The 22532-nt window shown below is 41.5% G+C and overlaps 1 protein-coding gene across 3 annotated transcripts in view; it reads right to left on the bottom strand.

Moving 5' to 3' along the window:
- The window catches only part of Zfyve26 (zinc finger FYVE-type containing 26), a 59080-nt gene that overhangs the window by 11998 nt on the left and 24550 nt on the right, over positions 1 to 22532 (bottom strand). For 2 of the 3 annotated variants that reach the window (XM_046461142.2, XM_058584545.1), the window contains exons 19-35: positions 21750 to 21968; positions 20749 to 20851; positions 19133 to 19878; positions 17554 to 17750; positions 16652 to 16756; positions 14780 to 14902; positions 14210 to 14386; positions 12634 to 12880; positions 11805 to 11903; positions 9629 to 9792; positions 8836 to 8972; positions 7729 to 7760; positions 6936 to 7072; positions 5780 to 6000; positions 2325 to 2472; positions 1860 to 2069; positions 535 to 753 (exon numbers count right to left, since the gene is read on the bottom strand). In XM_046461142.2, coding sequence (XP_046317098.1) covers positions 535 to 753; positions 1860 to 2069; positions 2325 to 2472; positions 5780 to 6000; positions 6936 to 7072; positions 7729 to 7760; positions 8836 to 8972; positions 9629 to 9792; positions 11805 to 11903; positions 12634 to 12880; positions 14210 to 14386; positions 14780 to 14902; positions 16652 to 16756; positions 17554 to 17750; positions 19133 to 19878; positions 20749 to 20851; positions 21750 to 21968 — 3284 coding nt within the window. Of the gene's footprint in view, positions 1 to 534; positions 754 to 1859; positions 2070 to 2324; positions 2473 to 5779; positions 6001 to 6935; positions 7073 to 7728; positions 7761 to 8835; positions 8973 to 9628; positions 9793 to 11804; positions 11904 to 12633; positions 12881 to 14209; positions 14387 to 14779; positions 14903 to 16651; positions 16757 to 17553; positions 17751 to 19132; positions 19879 to 20748; positions 20852 to 21749; positions 21969 to 22532 lie in introns of those variants that run through there. The other variant, XR_009228355.1, reaches the window with a different exon arrangement.

Here is a 22532-nt window from a genome sequence, read left to right as displayed (position 1 = left end):
TCATGGTAAAATGAAGTCCTGATTACTCATCTGTGGCTCCTAAGAAATAATGCACCTCAGTGGTGCCTTTGCCTCTAAGGGGAAGAGGGTAGAGGATGTAAGAAGAAAGTGAGTGGAGTACACTGTTCTTCCACCATGTACACAGGACCTGTGCTATGCATGTTCATGGCCCTTGTGGCAACAACTCTGAGTGGACACAGTCCTAGGCCCTGTGGGAGGTGGGTGCCCCATATCACAAAAGGTTCACACTAAGTGTCTCATCCCAGGCACCATACTGTGATCCTGCTAAACATTTTGGGAGAAGGGATGAAATTTACTATTGCCAATCAGGAGAGTATTTTAGGATTGGGTTAAGACTTGTCACACAATCAGTGGACAATGTTTGTGTAGACCGAGTCTTCCATTTTGACCTGACTCTGCCAGATTTGATTTCACAGTTCAACAATGGGTTGAGCCTATGGTGGGGGATGTGGAGGCTCAAGGGAGGGGGGTGAGGTGGGAGCTGCCCTTTGTGGGCTGTGTCTCGGGTCCCACCTTGTTGAGGAGGTGAAGCAGGGCTTCCCGCAAGCAGCTGTGCCTCATGTAGAAACTGATGATGGCCAGGTTGGTGCTGTAGTTATGCAGGTAGAAGAGGCATTCTTGGTAGTAGGTATTGCTCATAATCTTCCCTTCGGGAATCACCTCCAGGGAGAGGCTCTGGGTCCGAAGGGTAGCTTCCAGTTCCCTCAGGGTGGCAAAGTAATCATCATCTTGCTGACAGGAAAGGAGAGAGTGGGAGAGAAAAATGGAACTCAGTGAGTTCTCAGCAGGCATGGAAAGAGCGCTTTCAAAGGCTTTTTCACATGGAAAAATGCTCATTCTCTAGTTTTGAGAATAGAAAAGTAGCAGAATACAAAATTCTATGTATTATAATATGGTATAACTTGAATTGCACTCAAAAACATAACTCAGGGGGCTGAGGTTGTAGCTCTGTGGCAGAGCACTCGCCCTGCATGTGGAAGACACTGAGTTTGATCCTCAGCACCACATTAAAAAATAAAATAAAATAAAGGTATTGTGTCCACCTACAACGAATAAATAAATAAATAAATAAATAACTCAGAAAAAATCTTTTTTGAGATGTTGCTTATATTGGCTCTGAACTCCTGGACACTAGCAATTCTCCTGCCTTAGCCTTCTGAGTAGCCCGGGCTACACATATATGCCAAAATCTTAAATACTAATTAGTCTGGGCATGGGATTATACATGAGTTTTTATTTTAATTAATTGGTACTGGGAAATTGAACCCAGAAGTGCTTAACCATTGAACCATATCCCTAGCCCTTTTAATTTTTTATTTTGAGTCAGGCTTTTACTAAGTTGTTTAGAGATTTGCTTAGTTGCTGAGGCTGGCCTTGAACTTGTGATCCTCCTGCCTCAGCCTCCTGAGTTGCTGGGATTATAGGTATGTGTCATCATGCCTAGCAACTTTTTATTTTTAAAATATTTTTTAGTTATACGTAGATACAATATCTGTATTTTATTTATTTTTATGTGGTGCTAAGGATCGAATCCAGTGCCTCACATGTGAGAGGTAAGCACTGTGCTACTGAACCACAACCCTAGCCCCAGCAATTTTTTTATTTTTTAAAAAAGTTCTGTAGTTTCCTTTTTTTAAAAAAATTGGCTTTGCGTTATTTATTCAACCATAACTAGTGTCTTATCTAACTATATGTAATGGGAGGAAATGAAATATCAAGTTGGCAGTTTCTAGCCAGGGCTAACACTGTCAGCTGAATCTAAGCTGACCCTTTTCCTGGGTCCCTACTGTTCCTGTCTTCCCTCCTAGAGCTGGCCACTTCACCGGCTTTGCTCTTACCAAGGAAATGAGGGGCCTCACTGTGGACTCCAGGTACTCAACCACATCCTGTACCAGCCTTGAGCCATGACTCAGCTGATTGAGGTCAAGAGGGGGCTTCAGACAGCGACTGAACTTCTCCCGTGCAGCAGTGAGATTCCCAGCTTTGAGGCAGGCCATGCCCCAAGCATGCCACGCCCCAGTGGAATCAAGCCCAGTCTTTGTAGAGACCTGGAAGAAAAATTGCTCCTTTTGGTGAGAGATGTTGCATACATGCAGACCTGAGGATGTGCCAATGACCTCTTTTATCCCTGTGGCTAACCACCTCCCCACCACTCTGCACCCATGCCAGCATGTTCCCATGCTGCTCATGCCCTGGATACTTCCCCTTGGTCAAGACAACTGAGAAATGGCAAGACCATTTTCAAGGCTGAGCAAAGACAACTCATTACAGTGGGGGAGAAGTAAGCTTTGTCTTTGGCTTACCTCAACACCCAATTGGTAGTACTCTGCTTCAAGAAGCTGGTTCCTTAGCCTGGTTACTGCAGCTGGCTGCAAGATCTGATCTAGAGATGGCACATGGCGATAGGCAGCAGCAACTAAAATATTCAGTACATCTACCTTGCTGATGTAACTACAGGGAGGAAAAAACCCAGTAATGAGGTTGCAGAGTCTTACTAAGAATTGTTGTTGCTTAAAGGTTTTCTATTTCATTTTCAATGTGAAATATGATGAGAATTGAGAGATACATAGACACTATGAGTGAAGTTTCTAGAGTCAGACTCTTTGAACCCCAGCTCTGTGATCTGGGGCAACTGACTTAAACTTTCTCTGCCTCAACTCACTCATCTGTATAATGGGTATAACAATTGGGAGTTTTAATGAAATATCTTAGTAAAAGACAGTGTCTGGGGCTGGGGTTGTGGCTCAGAGATAGAGCACTCGCCTACCATGTATGAGGCACCAGGTTCAATCCTCAGCACCACATAAAAATAAAATAAAGATATTGTGTTTACCTATAACTAAAAAATAAATATATTTTTTTAAAAAAGACAGTGTTTGAAACTTTTCAGCACTTGTTAAATGTTCATTATTGTTTAGAATGGGGATGCTCACGGTTTCTATTTGAGACAAGGCCTTTATATTGACTATTGGGTGCTCACAAGTTACCCATTTGCTTTTTAGTCTTTTGGAACCCTGCTTACTTGGGAGGTTGTAGTATCGATGACCTGTGTTCTTGGTTAATACAGAGGTCATGTTACTACCATTTCTTGCAGGTATTCCTGTGTGGAGGCGTTCTGGCCCTTTTAGTCTAGGCTCTGGGACTTGACATCCTCTCCTTGGGCTAAGAGAGGACACTCCTCATAGCCCACCAGGACTGCTCCTGTGACCTTACTCCTGACATCTGAGGACTGGAAAAATGTTATGGAGGGAGCTGGGGTTGTGGCTCAGTGGTAGAACACTGCCTAGCATGTGTGAGGCCCTGGATTTGATTCTCAGCACCATATATAAATAAATAAAATAAAGGTCCACTGACAACTAAAAAAATATTTAAAAAAATGTTATGTACTCAGAGAACCTAAAGTGTTGCACCATTCTGTCTGGTGTTGCCTGAAACAAGCCCACACCTACAGTTCCTGAATCTTGTCCCTTAGTTTTAGCAAAAAACCCTGTGTGGATCCTGACTTGTTCACCAAAAGGGATTCTGGACATCAATGAGTAATTCTTCACCTTGTAGGGATAAGGAAGGGAAAAAGTATAGTATAAGAAAGCAGATTTAGAACCATAATATGCAAGTACATTTTAAAAATGAAAACACTTAATATAGATGATATGGATTTTGTTTTTAAACATTTATCTATTTTTTGGCTATCAGAAGGAGGCATGAGTTAAAACAGTAGAAAACTCTGCAAACCAATACCTCTTAACTGGTTTGCATGGCAGCATACAGATGAATCCCCTTCCGCTGTAAAGGGTCAACAAAGGTTCTTACAATGAGTATATCTGAATACAGGGATGGGGAGAAAGAGGTGTCATCTGAAACCAAGAAAGCCCAAGGCACCTTGGGGTGGTTGAGAATCCTGCTGAATCCTTCCTTCATTTCTGCTGCCCTCAGTCTAAAGTGAATATTTCCTCCAAATACATCAGATTTTAAAGAACATACAGGACTTGAAGTTACCTTTGTTTCCTCTACCAAAGTTGTTTTTTTTTTTTCCCCTTTTCAAAAAAATGTTGCCAGGGAATGAAACTGGGTCTCATAAGTGCTAGGCAAGTGCTCCTCTACCACTGAGCCATACCCACCCCTCTTTTTCTTTTCTTTTCTCTTTTTTGTAATTGCAGATGGAAAAAATGCCTTTATTTTATTTATTCATTTTAATATGGTGCTAAGGATCGAACCCAGTGCCTCACACATGTTAGGCAAGTGCACTAGCCACTATTTTTCTTTTAATAAGTAAATTTTATCTCATTTAATTACTGCTATTTGAGATATATTTGGCTATATTTTCACTTTTGTGTTAGAAAACAAAAGAAATATGGAAAAAGATCTATCTTTTATTACATGGAGAGAATTCTGGTTTTATTCCCCCATACTCTCATCCTTTTCCAGTAATTTGGTAGCTTTTTGGTTATTTTCATAATTATAATGTGCACATGAGTATTGAACCCAAAGCCTTGTGCATTAGGCAAGGGCTCTTCCACTGAGTTATATCCCCAGCCCTTCTTGTTTATTTATTTACTTATTTACTGAGCTGGGGGGTCTTGCTATGTTGCCCAGGCTAGCTTCAAACTCCTGGGCTCAAGTAATCCTCCTACCTCAGCCTCCTACTGCAGCTGGGACTATAAGTGTTGCTTTTTATGGTTATTTTAAAACTTTATTTAAATATACCTATTTCTTCATTAATCAAATTGACAAATGACATATAATTCATTGTCTCAATATAAAGAGTGAAACTAGCACCCTTGCATTTCCTCCATTTTTGTTCCACCTCCATATGCTTTTCTCAACCTTCTGGTTTTTGTTCATGGAAATAAGAATAATTAAATTTTTTGTAGTACATGAGCATACCAGGCTAATTTCTTAGCCCTTGATGTGGATGATTTCATTTTATCCTAACAACCCTCTGATATTTAAATATTATTATCATTCTCGTTTTATAGAGGAGGAAACTGAGGCCCAGAGGGTTAGCCGACTTGTCTGAGGATAGGGAGTTAGGAGTTGGTGGAGTCTGAGCAAGTGTCTGAGGGAGGCATTTACACTTCAAAGAAAATTACACTCCCTGCTCCCAAATCTGGTTAGGACGGATGTTGGGAACATGAAATGTGAGTCATGCATCTGGGTGGATGAGCATGGAATTAGGAGTTTTCATTGTCAAGTTAATAAATGGAGTCAAAGCAGGTTGCACAGGAACCTGAGGGAGGCCTGGTCACACCTTTTCCATGGATACTTCCAGTTTATGACTCAGACTGGCACAGTGGCAGGGATCAGTCACTTCCCAAGATGCTTTTATGGATCTATTATGCAGAACTCCCTGAGGTCAGTGTTGGGGTGGAGGTCTGTAGAAAGTTAACCACTGCACATTTGGGGAGGATATATTTCCTTTAAAAGCCAGAAAATTCCACAGACACTAAAGGTACTTCCCTAAATGATTTAAATTACAAACTAATCAGGGGAAGTCTTTACTTTCTTTTAGACAGGATATAGGTACAGGAACTCTGCTTTAAGGATACACTCTGGGAAAGAAAAGGACGTAGGCAGACAAGATGGGGCGGCAAGACCACTTGTGGTCAGGTAAGTATTTCATTAACATCAAAGTGAGATGCAAACATTGCAGTGTGTCTTGTCAGAGGATGGGGAGGTGAAAAACCATAGTGATGTGTCAGAAAAAGAGGTGCATAAAAACCACCTCCATGTAACAGAATGGAGACTCATTCTTATGTACCTGTCACAAAGAGCCAAGTCTTGGCTTTGGCCAGCCTTGACGAACATCATCTTGGCACTGAAGAGTAGCTGCTTCATGATGTCTGTGAGCAGCCCTGCATCTACCTCTGGGTTGGTGAGGCCCTTGGACAGCCTGCAGCAGTGCTCAATCAGCTGGTGGCCACAGGCAATGCTGTCCTGGTGGAGATTCAGGATGGCAATGCACAAGGAGGCACTGGGGGCCTAGAGGTGGAGAAAGAAGGGAGACACACTTAGTGAGTTCAGGGGCCAAACCATTCTTCAAATACAATCAAATACAACCTTTTTGAAAGGTTGAAAGACCCTGAAAGAAGGAGTCAAAAGTTCTACTGCAAAGCAGAAGCAGATCTAATTTCAGTGGCACTGCCTAAGTTCTGGCTGTTAAGTTTTGTCACTTTACAGGGAAGAAGGCAGTTATATCCACATATTACCTACCTTTTGAGAATGTCCACAGGTCTCTCTCCTTTTTCTGGTCTACGGTCTCTCTGCATTGCTTGCTTGTCTGAACACCTTGAGGAGTCTGTTTTAAACCACGAACATGCTGCTGGTCTAATTAGTATTCCTAAAGCTTAACTGGAAAACTTTGCTAGGTCCCTGACACCTACCCTGCTTCTGACTGCAGAATTCATAGTCCTTCTCAAATCTACCTTTCACTTCCTATCCACATTCTATGTTCCTTTCACATTAACTTCCAATTCCCCAATCATGCCCTGTAGTTTCTGACACTGTGCCTTTACTCAGACATTTTAATTTTGTACTTTTTCCTTCCTCTATCTTCATTCCCCTTGTAGTGCCCAAATTTCTGCATATCACACTCTTAACCCTTTTCCAAGACTCATCTTATTATCATTATTATTTTTGGCCCCTGGGATTGAACCCAGGGGTGTTTTACCACTGAGCCACATTCTCAGCTCCTGAGACTCATCTTAAATTCCATGAAGCCTTTCCTGGTCTCCTCTTGTACATTTCCTGAAATGTTCTTCATCCTCTGCCTTAACCAGATTACTGGTCTTAGCTCCCATATTATTTCACAGTAAGCAAGTGCAGGCCAGGCTGTATTCACCTACCTCTGTTGTTCCTGCCATACTATTAAACACCATAAAGAAACTTAAATAGCCATTACAATTTATTACCATTACCTGCTCATAGTAAAATTCACTCCGCACCAGCTCATTTTCCTCCTCATTCAGACTCAAAATCCATTCCACTTCAGCCACTTTGGGGACTCTCACCACAGCTGAATATGGCGGGCTTTCGCTCTTAGAGCTGTCTGGCACTGAGAAGAGAATTGTCATTCATGTGTCAGTCACTGGTTTGCAGTTCAGTCTAGCCCAGTCCCGTAAGCTGGAGTGAGTTGAAGGCAAAATACACGCCTGCTATCTGAGGGCCCCTTTCTCTCTCCTTGGACTCTTTTGTTTCCTATAGGAGACCCCATTAGGCATGTCCACCTTCTTCCCCAGGCACAGACCTGGGATGAATGTCATACAGTGTTGTAATACAACTCTGTTGCCTCACATGAAAAACCCTGAAAGGCACATGGTTCTCAAATAGGTACTCTAAAAACAACCTACTGTGGAAGGTTATTGACCAAACTGTTAACAGTGACTACCTAGGGGGAAGGAGGAAGGCTTGGATATTAGGATGGTAGTGAAGTGGAACTTGCGGTTAGGGAGAGAAATAACCTATGAAAAGATAAGGACTAAATTTGTTAGTTGCTGACCTTCTTAATACTGAAAGCTAATGGGCCTGTGTGATAGGTTAATATGATAAGCATCAAGGGAAACAGACCAAGAACTGACAGAAGACCAAGAATTTTCTTTGGCAAACAAGCTGGATTGAGATGCCATTGAGTGTAACAACTGTAGCAGACAGACTGAAGACAGGGCCAAGTTGAGCATATGAAGAATCATGGAGAATGTGATGAGGCCTTACCTTCTAATTGACCTGGATTCTCCTCTGGTGTACTAGAAACAGAAAGAAAAATTAAGTGTCTGAATCATTCCTTCTCTTTGTTTAGAGCTTAGTGTATAACACTGGCATTTACTCTGTTACTCAAGTGAGATATCAGGGAATCATCCATAACTCTTCTCTCCCTCACCTGTCATAGCCAATCTCTCACCATGTCCTGTCCATTCCACCTCCTAAACATCCTTTTAAATGTCCCTATCTCTTTTTGTCTCAGTAAGGGACTTCATCATTTACTACTGGAGTCTGTAATAGCTTTCCCATTGGTCTCCTTGATTCTGTATACTTGTTCTCTACTTTGAAGGTATAGCAATTTCATCATGTCAAATGATGACCAAAACTGTTCATATTAAAACCAACATGAAAATGCTATTGAGTAGAATGTGGAATCTAATTAAGTCTGTTAAATAAAATAAAAGCATGGAGAATTCAAAGCAATTTTGCTTCTGGATAGTTGCTTTGGCCCTTATTCCCAGAGTCTTGGTTTCACTACTTGATAACCTTTGTTATCAGTAGTGGAAAGACTGAGTGACACTTAGCCAGCAAACCTGGTTTTGATCTGTCTTGACAAAGGTGTGAACAGTGTTTGAAAATTTTCTGGAGGTGAACTATGTGTGGGAAAGTATAAGGGCTCTTCTAACTGTGGGTAACAAGCCAGGACTAGAGCTGACATAGGAGATACCCAAATATTCTGCAGGTGTAACATTCCTTCTGAGTCCAGCTGAAGCCAGACTGAGCAGAAAATAGGTGAGGTGTTGAAGTAAGATCAGTGGCCTCAATCTGGAGAGGATTGATAAACCAAATGTCCTGATTTCAGAGAGAACAGCATGCAAGCCCCTTAAACACTGCTTTCTCTCATCCTGACCTCCTCTCATACTAGTTTCTCTGACCAAGATCAGTCTACAAACATTTTCCTGTAGAGTTAATGGCATTGTAGTATGAATGTTAAATTAAACATTTCTGGAAGTGGTCCAGATTTGAAATGTTCTCTAGAATGAGACTCTTAGAAATAAAAGGACCTGGAGAAGTGTGCAGTGGTCAGTATCAGTATCAGTCTCACTGCAGGACACTCACTCTTGGTTGTAGTAACTGTAGCACTGGTCACACACGCGGGTAGGGTTCTCTCTGCAGCCTTCCACCACCATTTTCTTGGTGGAGCAGGAACCACACACTAGCCGGCCACAGCGGCGACAATGATGACGCCTGTTAAACTGAGGAATGTCATTGGGATAAAAGAGGGAAGAAGCAAAAGTGAGACCACAATCAGTCCATTTATACTTGGTTGTAGTCAGATGTGGCTTATTAAGAGCACCAGGTACTTTGGCCTCTACTGAACATGAATACAGCAGGCCTTGCCCTTAAAAAGCTGCCATTTTAAGACATCAGCTCATAGGCAAAGGTTCCAAGTTATGCAGAGTTTTGCAATTAATAGCTTCTGCCAAGTTTTACTTGTGTATGAGGCAACATGTGGACACACACAGCCAAAAAGTTGTGGGGAAGGAGTGATTTTCTCAGGCAGAGAGGATCACATTTCTGCACAGTATTGATGATGACGAAAAAGCATCCTTTTTCCAAATGTTTTTACAAGTACAACCTCATTTCATTATGAGAGGTTGATAGACATCTTATACCTCTTTAACAGAGGAGCAGGAAACAGACAGTAGAGAAATCAGATCATCATCATTTTCATTCACATTGAATTAATCTTACAGGCAGATATTATGCTAAGTGTGGTACCATTTATTGTTGTATACAGTCCTAACAGTTCCATGAGTCAATTAACATATCACCTCTAGTTTATAAGTGGATACTGAAAGGAGCTTTCCTTTCAATTCCTGCAGTGACGCTGAGGCCCTGTTCCACTCACCATAGTGAAGTGTTCCCTGCAGCAGACCATGCAGAGGCTCTCGCTTTCATCCGGTATCCACTGGTGCCTGGCAGGGGGTGTTGCTGGTGGCACAAATTCCAGCAGTGGCTGACTCTGAGGGAAACTCCTCTCCCTTGGACTGGGGGAATTTACAAGGGGAACACCTGGGAGCCAGAGGTCAGGGTAAAAGGTGATCAATGTTCCAGTTCATAATTCAGAAGGAAGAATAGAATTTCACTGTTTTACAAAGCCCTGCTGAAATAAAAGATGCAGTTAATGAGCATCAGTTGGCTGGTTGCATTACAAAAGAGAGAAAATGGAACACTGTGTACCTCCTCTTGAAAATGCACAACAAAGCTTATCAATTATTACCAAAAAATATCAGTCTGGTGTTGGGGTTGTGGTTCAGTGGTAGCATGCTTGCCTTACATGCATGGAGCACTGGGTTCGGTCCTTAGCAGCCCATAAATAAAATAATGGTATAGTGTTCTATGATTAAAAAAAAATTAAAAATAAATATCATCAGGGCTGGGCTGTGGCTTAGCGGTAGAGCGCTTGCCTCACACGTGTGAGGTGAGGCACTGGGTTCGATCCTCAGTACCACATAAAAATAAACAAAATAAAAGTATTGTGTCCAACTACAACTAAAAAAAAAAACTGTATTAGCTTTAAAAAAAATTAAATATCATGTCTGACTCAAGATAAACTTCTAGCTCTAATGGCCAGTGTCGTAGATATTCAGGAAATAGAGACCCAGACAGAGAGGCAACTAGCAAAATCCAGCACATATGTGGCTCTATGGGACAAATGACCCAGTTTTCTCCCCAAATAAAATAGAGGTGGTAGTGCTGGGGAGAATAAAAAAGCAAAGAGGTGGGGTGATCTTCTGTTAGAAAATACTTGAAAAGATATTTTAGCCAAAGGCCATGTGTGGACATTATTTAGATCTTGATTATACAAAAACCAGCTGTAAAAAAATCTTTACTGGGAAAATTTGAATACTGACAGGATATTTGGTAATAGTAAGTCACAGTTTCATTTTTGTTTAGGTATGATAATGGTGTTATGACTTTGTTTAATAAAAGTCCTTGTCTTTTAGAAATTTATACACTGGTACATGAAGCTACTCATACACTTGCAAGTCTAAATCTTCCCCTTGCTAGTTATTGTAAATAACATGGCAAATTCTCCAAGTCTGGACAGGGAATGCCATAGTCTTTGATTTATGACACCTAAAGGAATTTCTTGTCACCTAGCAGAACAATTTTGGCTGGACACAGAAAATGAGAACTGAAAAACATTGACTCCTAGCAGCGTCCAGAAGACAGTGCAAGCATTCTTTCCTTTCATTTGGCAAAACAACGGCTGAGCTGCTTCTGCATGTAGGCCAGTGGGCATGTGCTGGAGACTGGGGAGAATGGGTGGTGGAAAGGGTGACCAAAACATGGCTGAGGACTTCAAGGACTTTGTTCCCTGCGTGGGTAATAGAATTTAACTGGGGATTAAATACACTTAGCCTCATTATTAGCAGATTCTATATTTGTGAATTTGCCTATTTGCTAAAATCTCTATGTGAACTCAAAATCAATCCCTGCAGGGCTTTCAGTCATTCATGGACATATCTAGAGTGGTGAAAATTCTAAGTCTCTCAACACTCAAGTTCTCAGTTGAGGCTGAATAAAATGATGCTCTTCCCTCTTGTCTCAGCTCTCATGTGGCGATCAGAGGATAGAAACAGTACAGGGCAGCACAGAGTAAGAAGCTCTGGTGGTGGGGCCAGATGGATGGAGTCTGAATTCCAGCTCTGGCACTTGTTAGTGGGGTGCCTCAGAGAAGTCACTTCTCTTTCTCTTTTGCAAAATAAGGAAAATAGAATCTACTAGGATGCATTATTTTTAGAATTTAAGAATATAAACTATGTGAGAAGTATGTGGTGTGTGTGTGTGTATATATATTTCTCTTTGGAGCAATTCACAAATTCAGTGTTTGCAGACTTTATGGACATGTTATAGCAAATAATGAGAGCCAGGTGGATGTTCAATCTCCTGGGATATACAAAGCTGAAATGAACTATGAAAAATATAATGTAAATGAAGAAAGAGACAAAAGAACCAGAAGGTCCAAATAAGGCAGAATTGAATTGAAAAAATGGGTAACTCTCAGAACCAGTTCTTACCAGGAGCAGCAGCTGCAGAGAACTCTGCTGATGATGATCTAGACAGGGTCTCAGGATCTGAAGCCTGATGGACAATTTCCTGGAGGTGAATCACAGATTCTGTCGAGAGGGAAAATGCTGACAAAATATCGGTCTACCAAAAGCATCTATATTCCTTGTGCTAGGTATTCAGTTCAAAGCTTAGTTGGTTTCCCTGACTGTTATCTGTAATTGCTCTAGGTATGTATAGAATGACAGTGGCACTTCTGAGCCAAGAAGTACATGTTTCTTAAACTTCTCAAAAATCAAGCCATATTCAGGCACAAGAGATAATAGAACAAACACTAGGATTTTACAACATAAATCTAAAAATGCCCAGCAGGATGTGGAAGACACTTCAATGATGTACTTGATTTATAATATCTAAGAAGATATAGAAAAAAGAGCTGGCTGGGTACATTAGTCCATACTTATTTTTCTTCATTCTAGAAGAGGCTGAGTCAACTCAAATACAAGTGATATCTAATGTGACCCTGGGAATGAAGCATCCCCTCCATAAGAAATAATGGCACTTAGGAGTCCACTATATCAAAGTCAGACAGATGCTATTTCCAGTACATTTGGTTCCCCAAATCTTTATGTTATTATGCATGCAGTGTTGTTTATCATCCTTTAATTCTGGCTTGCTTCCTACTTTCTTCTAAGGCTAATAAAGAGCTGTCTCTCGAAGTATATTCCTTTCACTCTCAATCAAATCCAAAATAATGAAAGAGGAAAAAACCAAAACTGAGAATGTAGCATGGTGTTTCTTCCTCCATGTTGAATTGCCATCTAGGATGTTGGCAGTTACCTGATCGTTTCTCTCTCAGAGGGTATGGGAAGTCCAGGGCTTTGCCCGCATATTTGGAAAGCAGCAAGTCAACATCATCCATAGTGAAGCCAATCTCCTGCCTGGTCAGCAGCTGGTGCAGGGTCTGTACAGCCACAGTGGCCCAATCCACTTTCATGTTCATCAACAGCTGCTCCAACATGAGCAGAGGACTGGAGGACAAATGGGAATAGCTGGCCCGGTGTTGCTCAGGCAGGGTCAGCAGAACCTGTTTGTGAGGTAGATTTGCAGAGTAAAGAAAACAGTAACAAGTTTCAGAAGAAACTTGAAATTCTTACTGGGAAATGGAAAGGTGTCAGAGGCTAAAAGGCCCATAGTATTACTGCAAAGGGCCAGGAGTCTTTCAGGAAGCAAGGCAGAACTCCCATCTAAATCCTCCAGGTGGCAACTGAGAAGTACCCCAAGGATCTTTATTTAGACAAAGGGTTGGTAATCCTTGTCTATAAAGAGTAAGACAGTAAATCATTTAGTTCTCAGGATTCATAACTATTTAACTTTATCAACACAGCACAAAAGCAACCACAGGCAAATATATAAATGAGTGACATGCTTGTGTTCCAATAAAACTTGATTACAAAACCAGACTGAGGACTGGATTTGGCAGACAGGTGGTGATCTGCTGATCCCTGGCCTAGACCCTCCAGGTATGGCTGAGCTCTGCCTGGCCCTTAATGCATTCCGTCTATGTGAGGCTTTAGTTAGAAGGAATAATACAAGGTGATGTCAGTGGGCTACCTAAAGCTGGTACTTCCTATGTTCTACAGATAAATGATGAATCTAAACTCCCTTTAAAGGTCACGATCATTAGGCTTGAAATGGGTTCACTGGTTCTGTTCTGTCCATTACCAATTTATAAAGATCTTCCCCAACTTAGGTACAGTGCATCAAAAAGGTAAAAAAGGTTTATTTTCTTAGGGGAAAGTCATCACATTCACAGCCCTACTGGTACCTGTTCTATGTGAGAGAGTATATGCAATGGCTAATCAGAAAAATTACAAGAGTGCCAGAGGGTCCCCTCTTTCTCCAAACTCTCCTTTATCGGATTACTTTCTCTATCTTATAATTTCTTCGATTAGTGTCTACAAGTTATACAGCAAAGCTAAGGACCTATTATCTCATCTGTTTAGCAAGACAGACAACCCTCAAGACTAGTCATCTCAAGACCGGTTTTAATTGGTTTGGAATGGAAGGCAACTACTGGTATTTTTCAAAGTCCAAATGATTCTAATAAATGTCAGAACTGAGACACACTGATACAGCAGGTTCTAAGAAAAACACGAGAGAATCAAGTAAAATTCTCTTTGGAGGCAGGGCAGTATAAGTCCTAGGAGACTTAACCAGGATATGGTGGGATGCTAGGTTAGAATTTTATATAGCACAGGCTAAGACTATTCAGGCTAAACCTGAAGGAATATTCAAGTTTTCCATTTTGGGCAGGTGCTGGCTGAAAGACCATTGAGAGGGAGGGTTCTAAAATGGGAGTGGGGCCAGCAGTCAGCCCCTTAGTCATGCTCTCCTGAATCCCCTTTATCCTTACCTTGGATCCCATGTACAGTGCCTGGATTTCACAGTGTCGGATGTCAGTCAGTTCTCCATAGAAGTGGGTGGTGAGGTAGTTGGCCAAGAAGTGTGAAGTGGCCAAGCTAGGATGCTGGTCAAGGGACTGCTCTGTGACCTCAAGGCACATGGTGGTATCAGGGATTCTCTGCAGGAGCTGTTGCAGGAGAGGGTAGGAGAATGGTGAGGCCTGTTGAAGAACTCTCAGGCCAGCCTTATTTGGTTTGAGAAAGGAATATTCAGGTTTTCCATTTTGGGCTAATCCTTTCTCCACACTCATTTTTCACTACCTCCACAGCTTCATGAGGGAGCTATGGCCTTGATAGGACCAGAGTTCAGCAGAATCCTGGACCCATCTGCTCCATGTGGCACATAAAGCAGGGCTAGGCACCTTCTTCTCAAGCTGACTATAACTGGCTCTTGAAGGACATGAAGGGGCACATCTAAGATAGCAAATACTTTGTATGGGATTCTGCATGAAAAAGCCTTCTGAGCTGACGAATCTTCTTGTCCCTTCCCAAATGAAAAATGGGAAAAATCAGAGGCTTACTTGCAGAGCCTTTTCCTGATCTCTTCTTTCTAGAAGGTGGAGAAGATGCTTTTGATGTAGGCTGATTAAGTGTTCCCTTGGAATGGGGTAGAGGCAGCCCCACTCCTCACACAGCTCATATTCCTGGAAGGAAACACAACAGGTTCAATCCCTTTAAATTACTGGCCTTGTTAACTTATCTAACTTTTGCCTGATTTTTCTCAGCAGTCTTGAGTCTTTTAAGCCTCAGGAATGTTTGGTAGCTGCTGATGGGATCTTCACTATGGGACTTAAGTGAGATCAGAAATTCAGAAGACTAGAGTAACAAGGTAAAGTAAGAAAATGACTGAAGTAGGCTGACTGTTAATATAATTTTCCTTCCAGCTCTATCATAAAAAAGAGAAGCAGATGACATAATGACACTTGGTGTCAGCTCTGGGTGAGAATGGGGGAAAACTGAGAAGATGCTTCCAAGGAGGTAGCACTTGCTTAACTCTGATTATAGCCATATGAAGACCCAGTATTGTCAGAATTCTAAAAATTAAAACAAAATTTTTTTAAATTAACAAATGCCCATTTAAAAAAATTTTTTTTAAAAGAAGTGAATATGGAAAAATAAGAATTCTGTGGACCAGTACTATATGGGCCAAGCAAACATACTGAGGTTAAATTCTATCCATGCCCTCCTTTTACTTTCCCACCCTCAATTTATGAACTCTATTAATTTCAGGGGATGGAATTCTCAGGGCTTTGTCCAAATATTCCAGTATGGTGGTGCCTGGGATGCCCTCCCCACACTTCTTCCTGGGGTGCCTTCTTTAGGATGCTTCCTTGTGTCTCAGGTTATGTCAGGAGCTCTACCTGAGCTCCTATGAACTTGGCTTACTTCTTAGTTGATATACTATCTTGTATCCACCTCAGGAAACATCTTATGTCACCCATCTCCCTAAAATATGCCACTCCAGGGCAGGGACTAAACCTAATTATCTTTGTTCTCACCACTATCTAGCACAGAGATCCCTATATCCAGTAAATATTTCATGAACAAAAGAACATCTGATGGCTCAGTGGTTGAGTGCCCCCGAGTTCAATCCCGGGTGTACCACCCCCCCCCCCCAAAAACAAAAAAACAAACAAAAGAACACCTGAGTGAGCATCCACTTTTTTTTTTTTTTTTTTGATATTAGGGATTGAACCTAGGGCCTCACACATGCTAGGTAAGCTCTATCACTTAGCTACATCCCTAGGGTCTCACTAAGTTGCCTATATTGGCCTTAAACTTGTGACCCTCCTGTCTCAGCCTCCTGAGTTCCCGAGTAGCTAGTTACGGGTGTGCACTACCACGTTTAGTGAACATCTACATTTTGAGCTATGGTATATCAGATTCTTAAAAGACAGATAAAATTCTAGTTAATATTCAAATGGCCAATAAACATAGGAAAGATATTCACAATTATTACTAATCATGGAAATATAAATTAAAACAATGAGATACCATCCAATGGGAAAAAAATTGAAGTTGGATAACATAAAAGTTGGTGAGTATATGGAGCAATAGGAACTGTGTGTGAGAATATAACCAGTAGAATTTGGTATCATCCTAGTGAAGGTGAGGATGCCCATGCTGATGACACAACAATTCCGCTTCTACATGTACATTCTGTACCTAGTGTACATAGTATAGAAAAGCTCACAATGAATACAAGTATAAAAGCATTGATTGTATTATTCTCTACACTTATCAGTATGCTGGCAAATTTCACAATTAAAAAAAAAGGAATGTCATATAATTATAAACTGGCTACTGATACATAGAAAGGGGTCTAAACAACCAGCTAAGGAGTTGCAGCTCAGCAAGGAGGATGAAGGGGATACCACTCTGGAAAATGATACCTGTGCTTCTAGAATCATATTCATGACAGATGATGGGTCCTCAACACAGTGGTTCCTGAGGGTCTGCCAGTCATGCCACACTGGGGGATCCTGCAAGCCTAGAATCTAAGGAAAGACAGGAGAATCCATCAATCAACACTAGCTTCTCCCTCCCTCCATGAATGAGTCACTGATGAGTTCAGGGAAGAGCCATCCCTAGATGTCAGGCCCAAAGCCCAGTGTTAGAACTTTTAGGAAAGAGGAGGAAAAGAGCAAACAGGGCAAAAATTGTTTAGAGAGGAGAATGAACTTCTCTGGGAAGTAAAATCAAGCAGAAAAGGCAAAATGGGAGGCCAAGATCAGGGCCTTTTACTGGTGAAGACAATTCTGAGAGGCTCAAAGCTTATCCAGCCTTCTGGGGTCACTTGTTCCAAGCTGCATCTCAAAACCCCACCCAAGACATTTTCTTCTGGCCTTTCCTGCAGAATTTTAGCTTTGCATGAAAACTGTTGAAGAACCTCTTTAGGTGGATATAACACTTGCCCCACAAGTATCTTTTATTTTTGAAATTATTACTCTTATGCATCCTTTCAAAAGGGCTCTTGAAATTTAAAAATCTTTAAGAAAAAACATACATAAAACATACACAAGCTTAAAAAAACCTTGTGGACTGTAGAGCACCATTTCAACAACTTTGTTATTATTAACCTTGCTTGATGCAGATGTATTTAAAATAACAGGAGTAAATAACACAGGAACCATACAGGAGGCCTCCTCTCCATTCACCTAAGAACTGAAGCCAGCTGCAGGGCAGAGTCAGCCAATATTCTGTGTTTCTTAAAATCCCCCATCATATGAACATAGGCAGAGGTTGTTAACAGGATGAGAAGCCTGTTTCCTTCTCTTGATGTCAGTGTTCATACCTTCTGATACACCTGAAGCTCTGCCAACTTCCTCTGCAACTCAGACTTTAGTCCTTCTTGGACAGTTGTGTCTGAAATGCAGTAGGCCAGGATTTCCAGGCACGACTCCAGGGGCCACCTGTCCACAAACCGTAGGGCCAGCTGACTTCTCAGAGATGCATCCTTTATAGGAAACAGGTATTGCCAACCTTCCTTGTCTATAAGACAAAAATGATGGCACAACAAGAGACACCAAGTTTAGCAACAGAAACGCTCAAGAGGCCAGTTTACTTCTTAAGGGAGGGCTTTGTTTGATCTCATAAAACAGGAGCTTGGAAGGCCTTTAAGATTCACGTAACCTTAACTAGTTTTCATATTTGAACCATTAGATGACAAGGAGAAATCCCACACCCCTATGTGTTCCTTTATGCAAACCTGACCATAGTCATGGGACTTTCAGAAGGCAGAAAAGTGGGTAAGGACAAAAGAGAGGAGAAAAAAACAAGGCAGGAAAGGGGTCTGAAGTAGCTTTCCATGTTTGGCATGATACGTATAGAACATTCTTTCAGATTCATTTCATCAGCAGAACTGTGGTTTTCCCTGAAATTTCTACTCTGCATCTTATATAATCACGTGAAAGTTACTTCAGGAAAACTAGTTTCACTCCATGGATATTTGCTATCTTACTACTTAGTAGCTGTCTTTCTCCCACACCCATTTCATAGCTCTGATCTTAGAATACAAAAAACAGACTCCAAGGATTTAACATCATAAAGCCTCTCAGTGGCTTTGTCCACCTTCTCAAGGAGAAGGAGGTCTTTTCTCCTTCCCAAAGGGCAGCCAAGCCTTCTACCCAAAAGCCATTCTCTACAGCACACCTGACTCTTATTTTCTCTAGTGGAAGATTGTAGCTTATTGGCTTTCCATTCTGGTTACACATATAAAACTCTTGGGGTGCTTTTAAAGTACATGATTTTTTTTTAAACTTTTTTTTTTTTTTTTTTTTTAAATGTAGATGGACACAATACCTTTACTTATTTATTCTTATGTGGTGCTCAGGGTCAAACCTAGTGCCTCACATGTGCTAGGCAACTGCTCTACCACAGAGCCACAACCCCAGCCCTCATGGTTTGTTTTTTATAAATAAAGTTTTATTAGAATACAGCCACACTCATTCTTTTATGTATAGGCTATGGCTGCTTTCATGCTACTGTATCAGAGTTGAATAGTTACAACAAAGATCATATAGCCTACAAAGTCCTTTACAGAAAAAAATTGCTGATCTGTTTTAAAATCATGACTTGCGTGAACACCATCCTGGGCCTTTGAGGATGAAGCCTAGGTTATTTTTCCTTTACAGAATTTCAAAATAATTCTGATAAGCAGAATTGAGACTACCAGTTACTGGTTGTATGCCCATTCTAGAGTAGGATAAACTTAGATTCTAACTTCAAATCTACCACTTGCCATCCTGGCAAGTTTTCTAACCTCTCAATAAAATGAAGTTATGGTGGTACCTTTCTCTAGAGTCATTCAATGTGATGTTATGCTTGGTAAATACTTGCCACTAGTGAAAGAGATAGGTGTAAATTTCGCTCACCACATGCCACAGCACAGCTCAGGACTGCATCCCTTATGCCACTCAGATCGTCTGCATCTCGCCCATACACTTCAGTTAACTGTAGGGCCCGTAGCCAATCTCTGGTCACCAGGGCTTCCTCAAAGGCCTTGGTCAGTACATCCAGGGCAGTGGGAGAATGCAGGCCCAGGAGCACAGTAGAGAGACTGGCCTGACCACAAAGACTGGATGCCAGACTTTTCCCTTCCTCAGAGGGCCTGCGTAGGGGCTCCCAGGCTGCCAAGAGGGAGGCCTTGAGCATAGGGAACTGTTCCAGGAGGTGGTCACACTCCTGGGCTACCTGCTCTGCAGTCATAGGCATCTCCTTGCGACCACGTAGCTCCTTCCACAACAAGCTGGGCTTGCTGACCTTCGTTCCTGGGGAAGCCCCCAGGCAGGCCACTATAGCCAGAAGTTTTGAGCAGGACTTAAGGAAGGACAAGGCAGAGGAGGTAAGAGCTGGAAGCGATGAGTCCTTTGGGGAAGAAGGGGACTTTCTCTCCAATGTGAAATTCTCAGTTGGCCGAGGGGAACTTGGCATAGAAAGGGGGAGGTTGTCCAGGCAGTGGGAGGTGTGCTGCTGGGCCAGGACACCCAGGTGGGTCAGAAGGGATGATGTCTGCTGGCTTTGTAGAGAAGAACAAAGAGTAAGTGGCTCACAACAGCAGCTGACAATGACCTGTGGCACACTTAGGCTGAGACCCTCTCGGGCCAGAAGGGCTGCCAACCTAGAGGGAGAGAAGCAGAGGGCATGTGAGACCTGAATACATAGGCACTATCATCCAGTCTTAATTTCTTAATGCTTACACAGCAAATGCAAATGAAAGTACTTTTTTTTTTTTTAATGTATCCCTCCCCCTGCCCCCTGCTTTTTTTTTCGCAGCACTGGGGACTGAACCCAGTCTTGTGCAGGCAAGTGCTCTACCACTGAGCCACAGCCCTTGCTCTTTCCTCTTAAATATACACATGTATACATACAGAAGGTAGTCTATTGGATGCATTGATCTGTCCTTTACTTTTTCACTTAATAACATATTTGAGAAATCTGTCCTTACCCCTCTGTAGAGAGGACCCTTATAATTTTTCATTTACAAAATATTCCGTTATGAGAGGAACATAACTAGTCTCCTATTATTAGCAATGGAGTCTTCTGATCTGTTGCATATACATCACTTTTCATACATATAATAAAGCTTCAGGATGAATTCCCCCAAATGAATTGGTCTGTCAAAGGATATATAAATTTGCAAATTTTATAGATACTGACAAATTGTTTTTCCACTGGAGTTATACCAATTTGTAACCCATTAACAAACTCTGAGAATGCTTATTTTCCTACAACCTACTTAACTATAGCTTTCAAGCTTTTAAATTTTACCTATCCATAGTGAAGATTTATCTATACTTGCAATATACATATTAGCAGTGGCAAGAGACAAAAAAAAAGTACGTTGATTTTTGAAATACTGTAAGAGTCAAGTCTGGAAGAGATTTCCACTCCCTGTAGTGACCCAAAGCACAACCCCACTGAGCCCTTGCTTTCCTTGATGAAACAATCAGGTAGGGTCAGGGCTGACTCCCATGGGGGTGGCTCCTACCTGTCAGGGGGAACTTGTTTCTCAAGCAGGAGATGTGACACCAGTTGGGAAGAGCTCTGTTGTAGAAGAACAAAGGGATTTCCTATCTTGACCTCCACATGATCTATAAAGACAAAGACAATGACCTTTGTTTGTACCACTGGACTCCAGTATTTCAGAGTCCTGTTTCTTTGAATCCATACAAAAGTACAATGTCAAATAGAAAACAATACCGAAAGCCCTTCTGTTGATTCGTGCTAAGCAAAGGGTATCTAAACATGATCCTGATCATAAGTTTATCTAAACCAAACCACTACTTTAAAGATCTTTAACTCAGAAAAATTGCAGGTCTAGCCACTCTTGCTCACTTCAACCTGAACGAAGTGCATGCAGTACAAGTTGACTAATCCCTATACAAAATGCTTGGGATCACAGTGTTTTACATTTTGGAATATTTGCACACACAAAATGAGTTATCACAGAGATGAGACCCAAGTCTAAATACAAAATTCATTTCTGTTTCATTATACTTTAGATAAACACAGAGCCTTAAGATAACTTATATAATATTTTTAACGTGCCTGTATTTTGACTGTGACCTGTCAAATGTGAAATCCCCCACTTATGACATCAGATTGGTGCTCTTAAAGTTTTGGATTTTGGAGCGGTTAGGATTTGAGATTAGGGTCACTTACCTGTACTCACTCTGTGGACTCAAGAAAGAATCTGGTACTCATACCAAAAATTTGATTCCTTTACTGGATCCTTAAAGCCACAATGGACCCAAGCTCTGACAGAGATATTTCTAATTCTATGAGATTTTATTGACTATTCCCATGTGCTGCACAAGTGTACTTAGAACAAGATGTATTAAATGGAGATGAATAAAAGGAGAATCTTATAAATCTGGTGTCCTTAGCTATTGCTGCACTCAGAACCTCTTAGTTTACCACCTTTTCTCTACTTTGCCCTAAACACCTATAGGTCAGTCATGACTACATTTTCTCTTTTTTGCTACTCACCAGGTTCAGAGTTCAAACTCTGAAGGAGCACTGCAGCCAGTGTGTGGCAGTAACTGAAAAAGGTGCCCACGTAGTCAGTCTGTATGCTGTCTACCACAGTCTGTTTGCTCAGGTTCTTTTGGAGGAGCTGAGCCTGGATACGCACAGGGTGGGCCTCCGCCTCAGGAGCTTTCTGGGCTGCCTGTTCCACCAGGGAAGACAGTGGAGTACTCCTAGACTCTGAGAGGAGTTATGGCAGGGGAAGGGACATAGGCTTTAGTCTGTGCATCCAGTTTTGGTCAATTTCTGAACAATACATAAACTGAGCCTTCTATACACTAACTTGGGGCATTCTACAGCTTGGGCAGTACACGAGGATGGGGGAAATAACATCCTAATTTGGTAATCTGCACAAAGTGATTCTCCGTCAGGAAGATCAGGCAACATAATTCTGTTGGTGCCCTGTTGTCTCTGGAGTGAAATATCTTTCTAAAAAGCACAGCAAGCTTTTGAGAAGGATTGATCAACATATACTAAGTACCTCCTGGGTATACTTCCCATAAGAATAAGAAAAATGTTTCTTCTTTTTTTTTTAGTTGTAGTTGGACACAATATCTTTATTTATTTTTATGTGGTGTTGAGGCTCGAACCCAGTGTCTCACACGTGCAAGGCGGGTGCTCTACCACTAAGCTACAGCCGCAGCCTGAAAAATGTTCCTTCTAACAGAGTGTTAATTATTCTTTCAAACAAGAGGTGGGGAATGGGTAAAGTTCAATTTTGAGATGTAACCCAGCCAACTAAGG

Source organism: Marmota monax, unplaced genomic scaffold, assembly GCF_021218885.2.
Source record: "Marmota monax isolate L192 unplaced genomic scaffold, Marmota_monax_Labrador192_F-V1.1 WCK01_AAM20220418_F8-fsc00001, whole genome shotgun sequence".
NCBI lineage: Eukaryota > Metazoa > Chordata > Mammalia > Rodentia > Sciuridae > Marmota > Marmota monax.
Note: the sequence above shows the minus strand (reverse complement) of the source record. Positions and strands in the feature narration are given on the sequence as shown.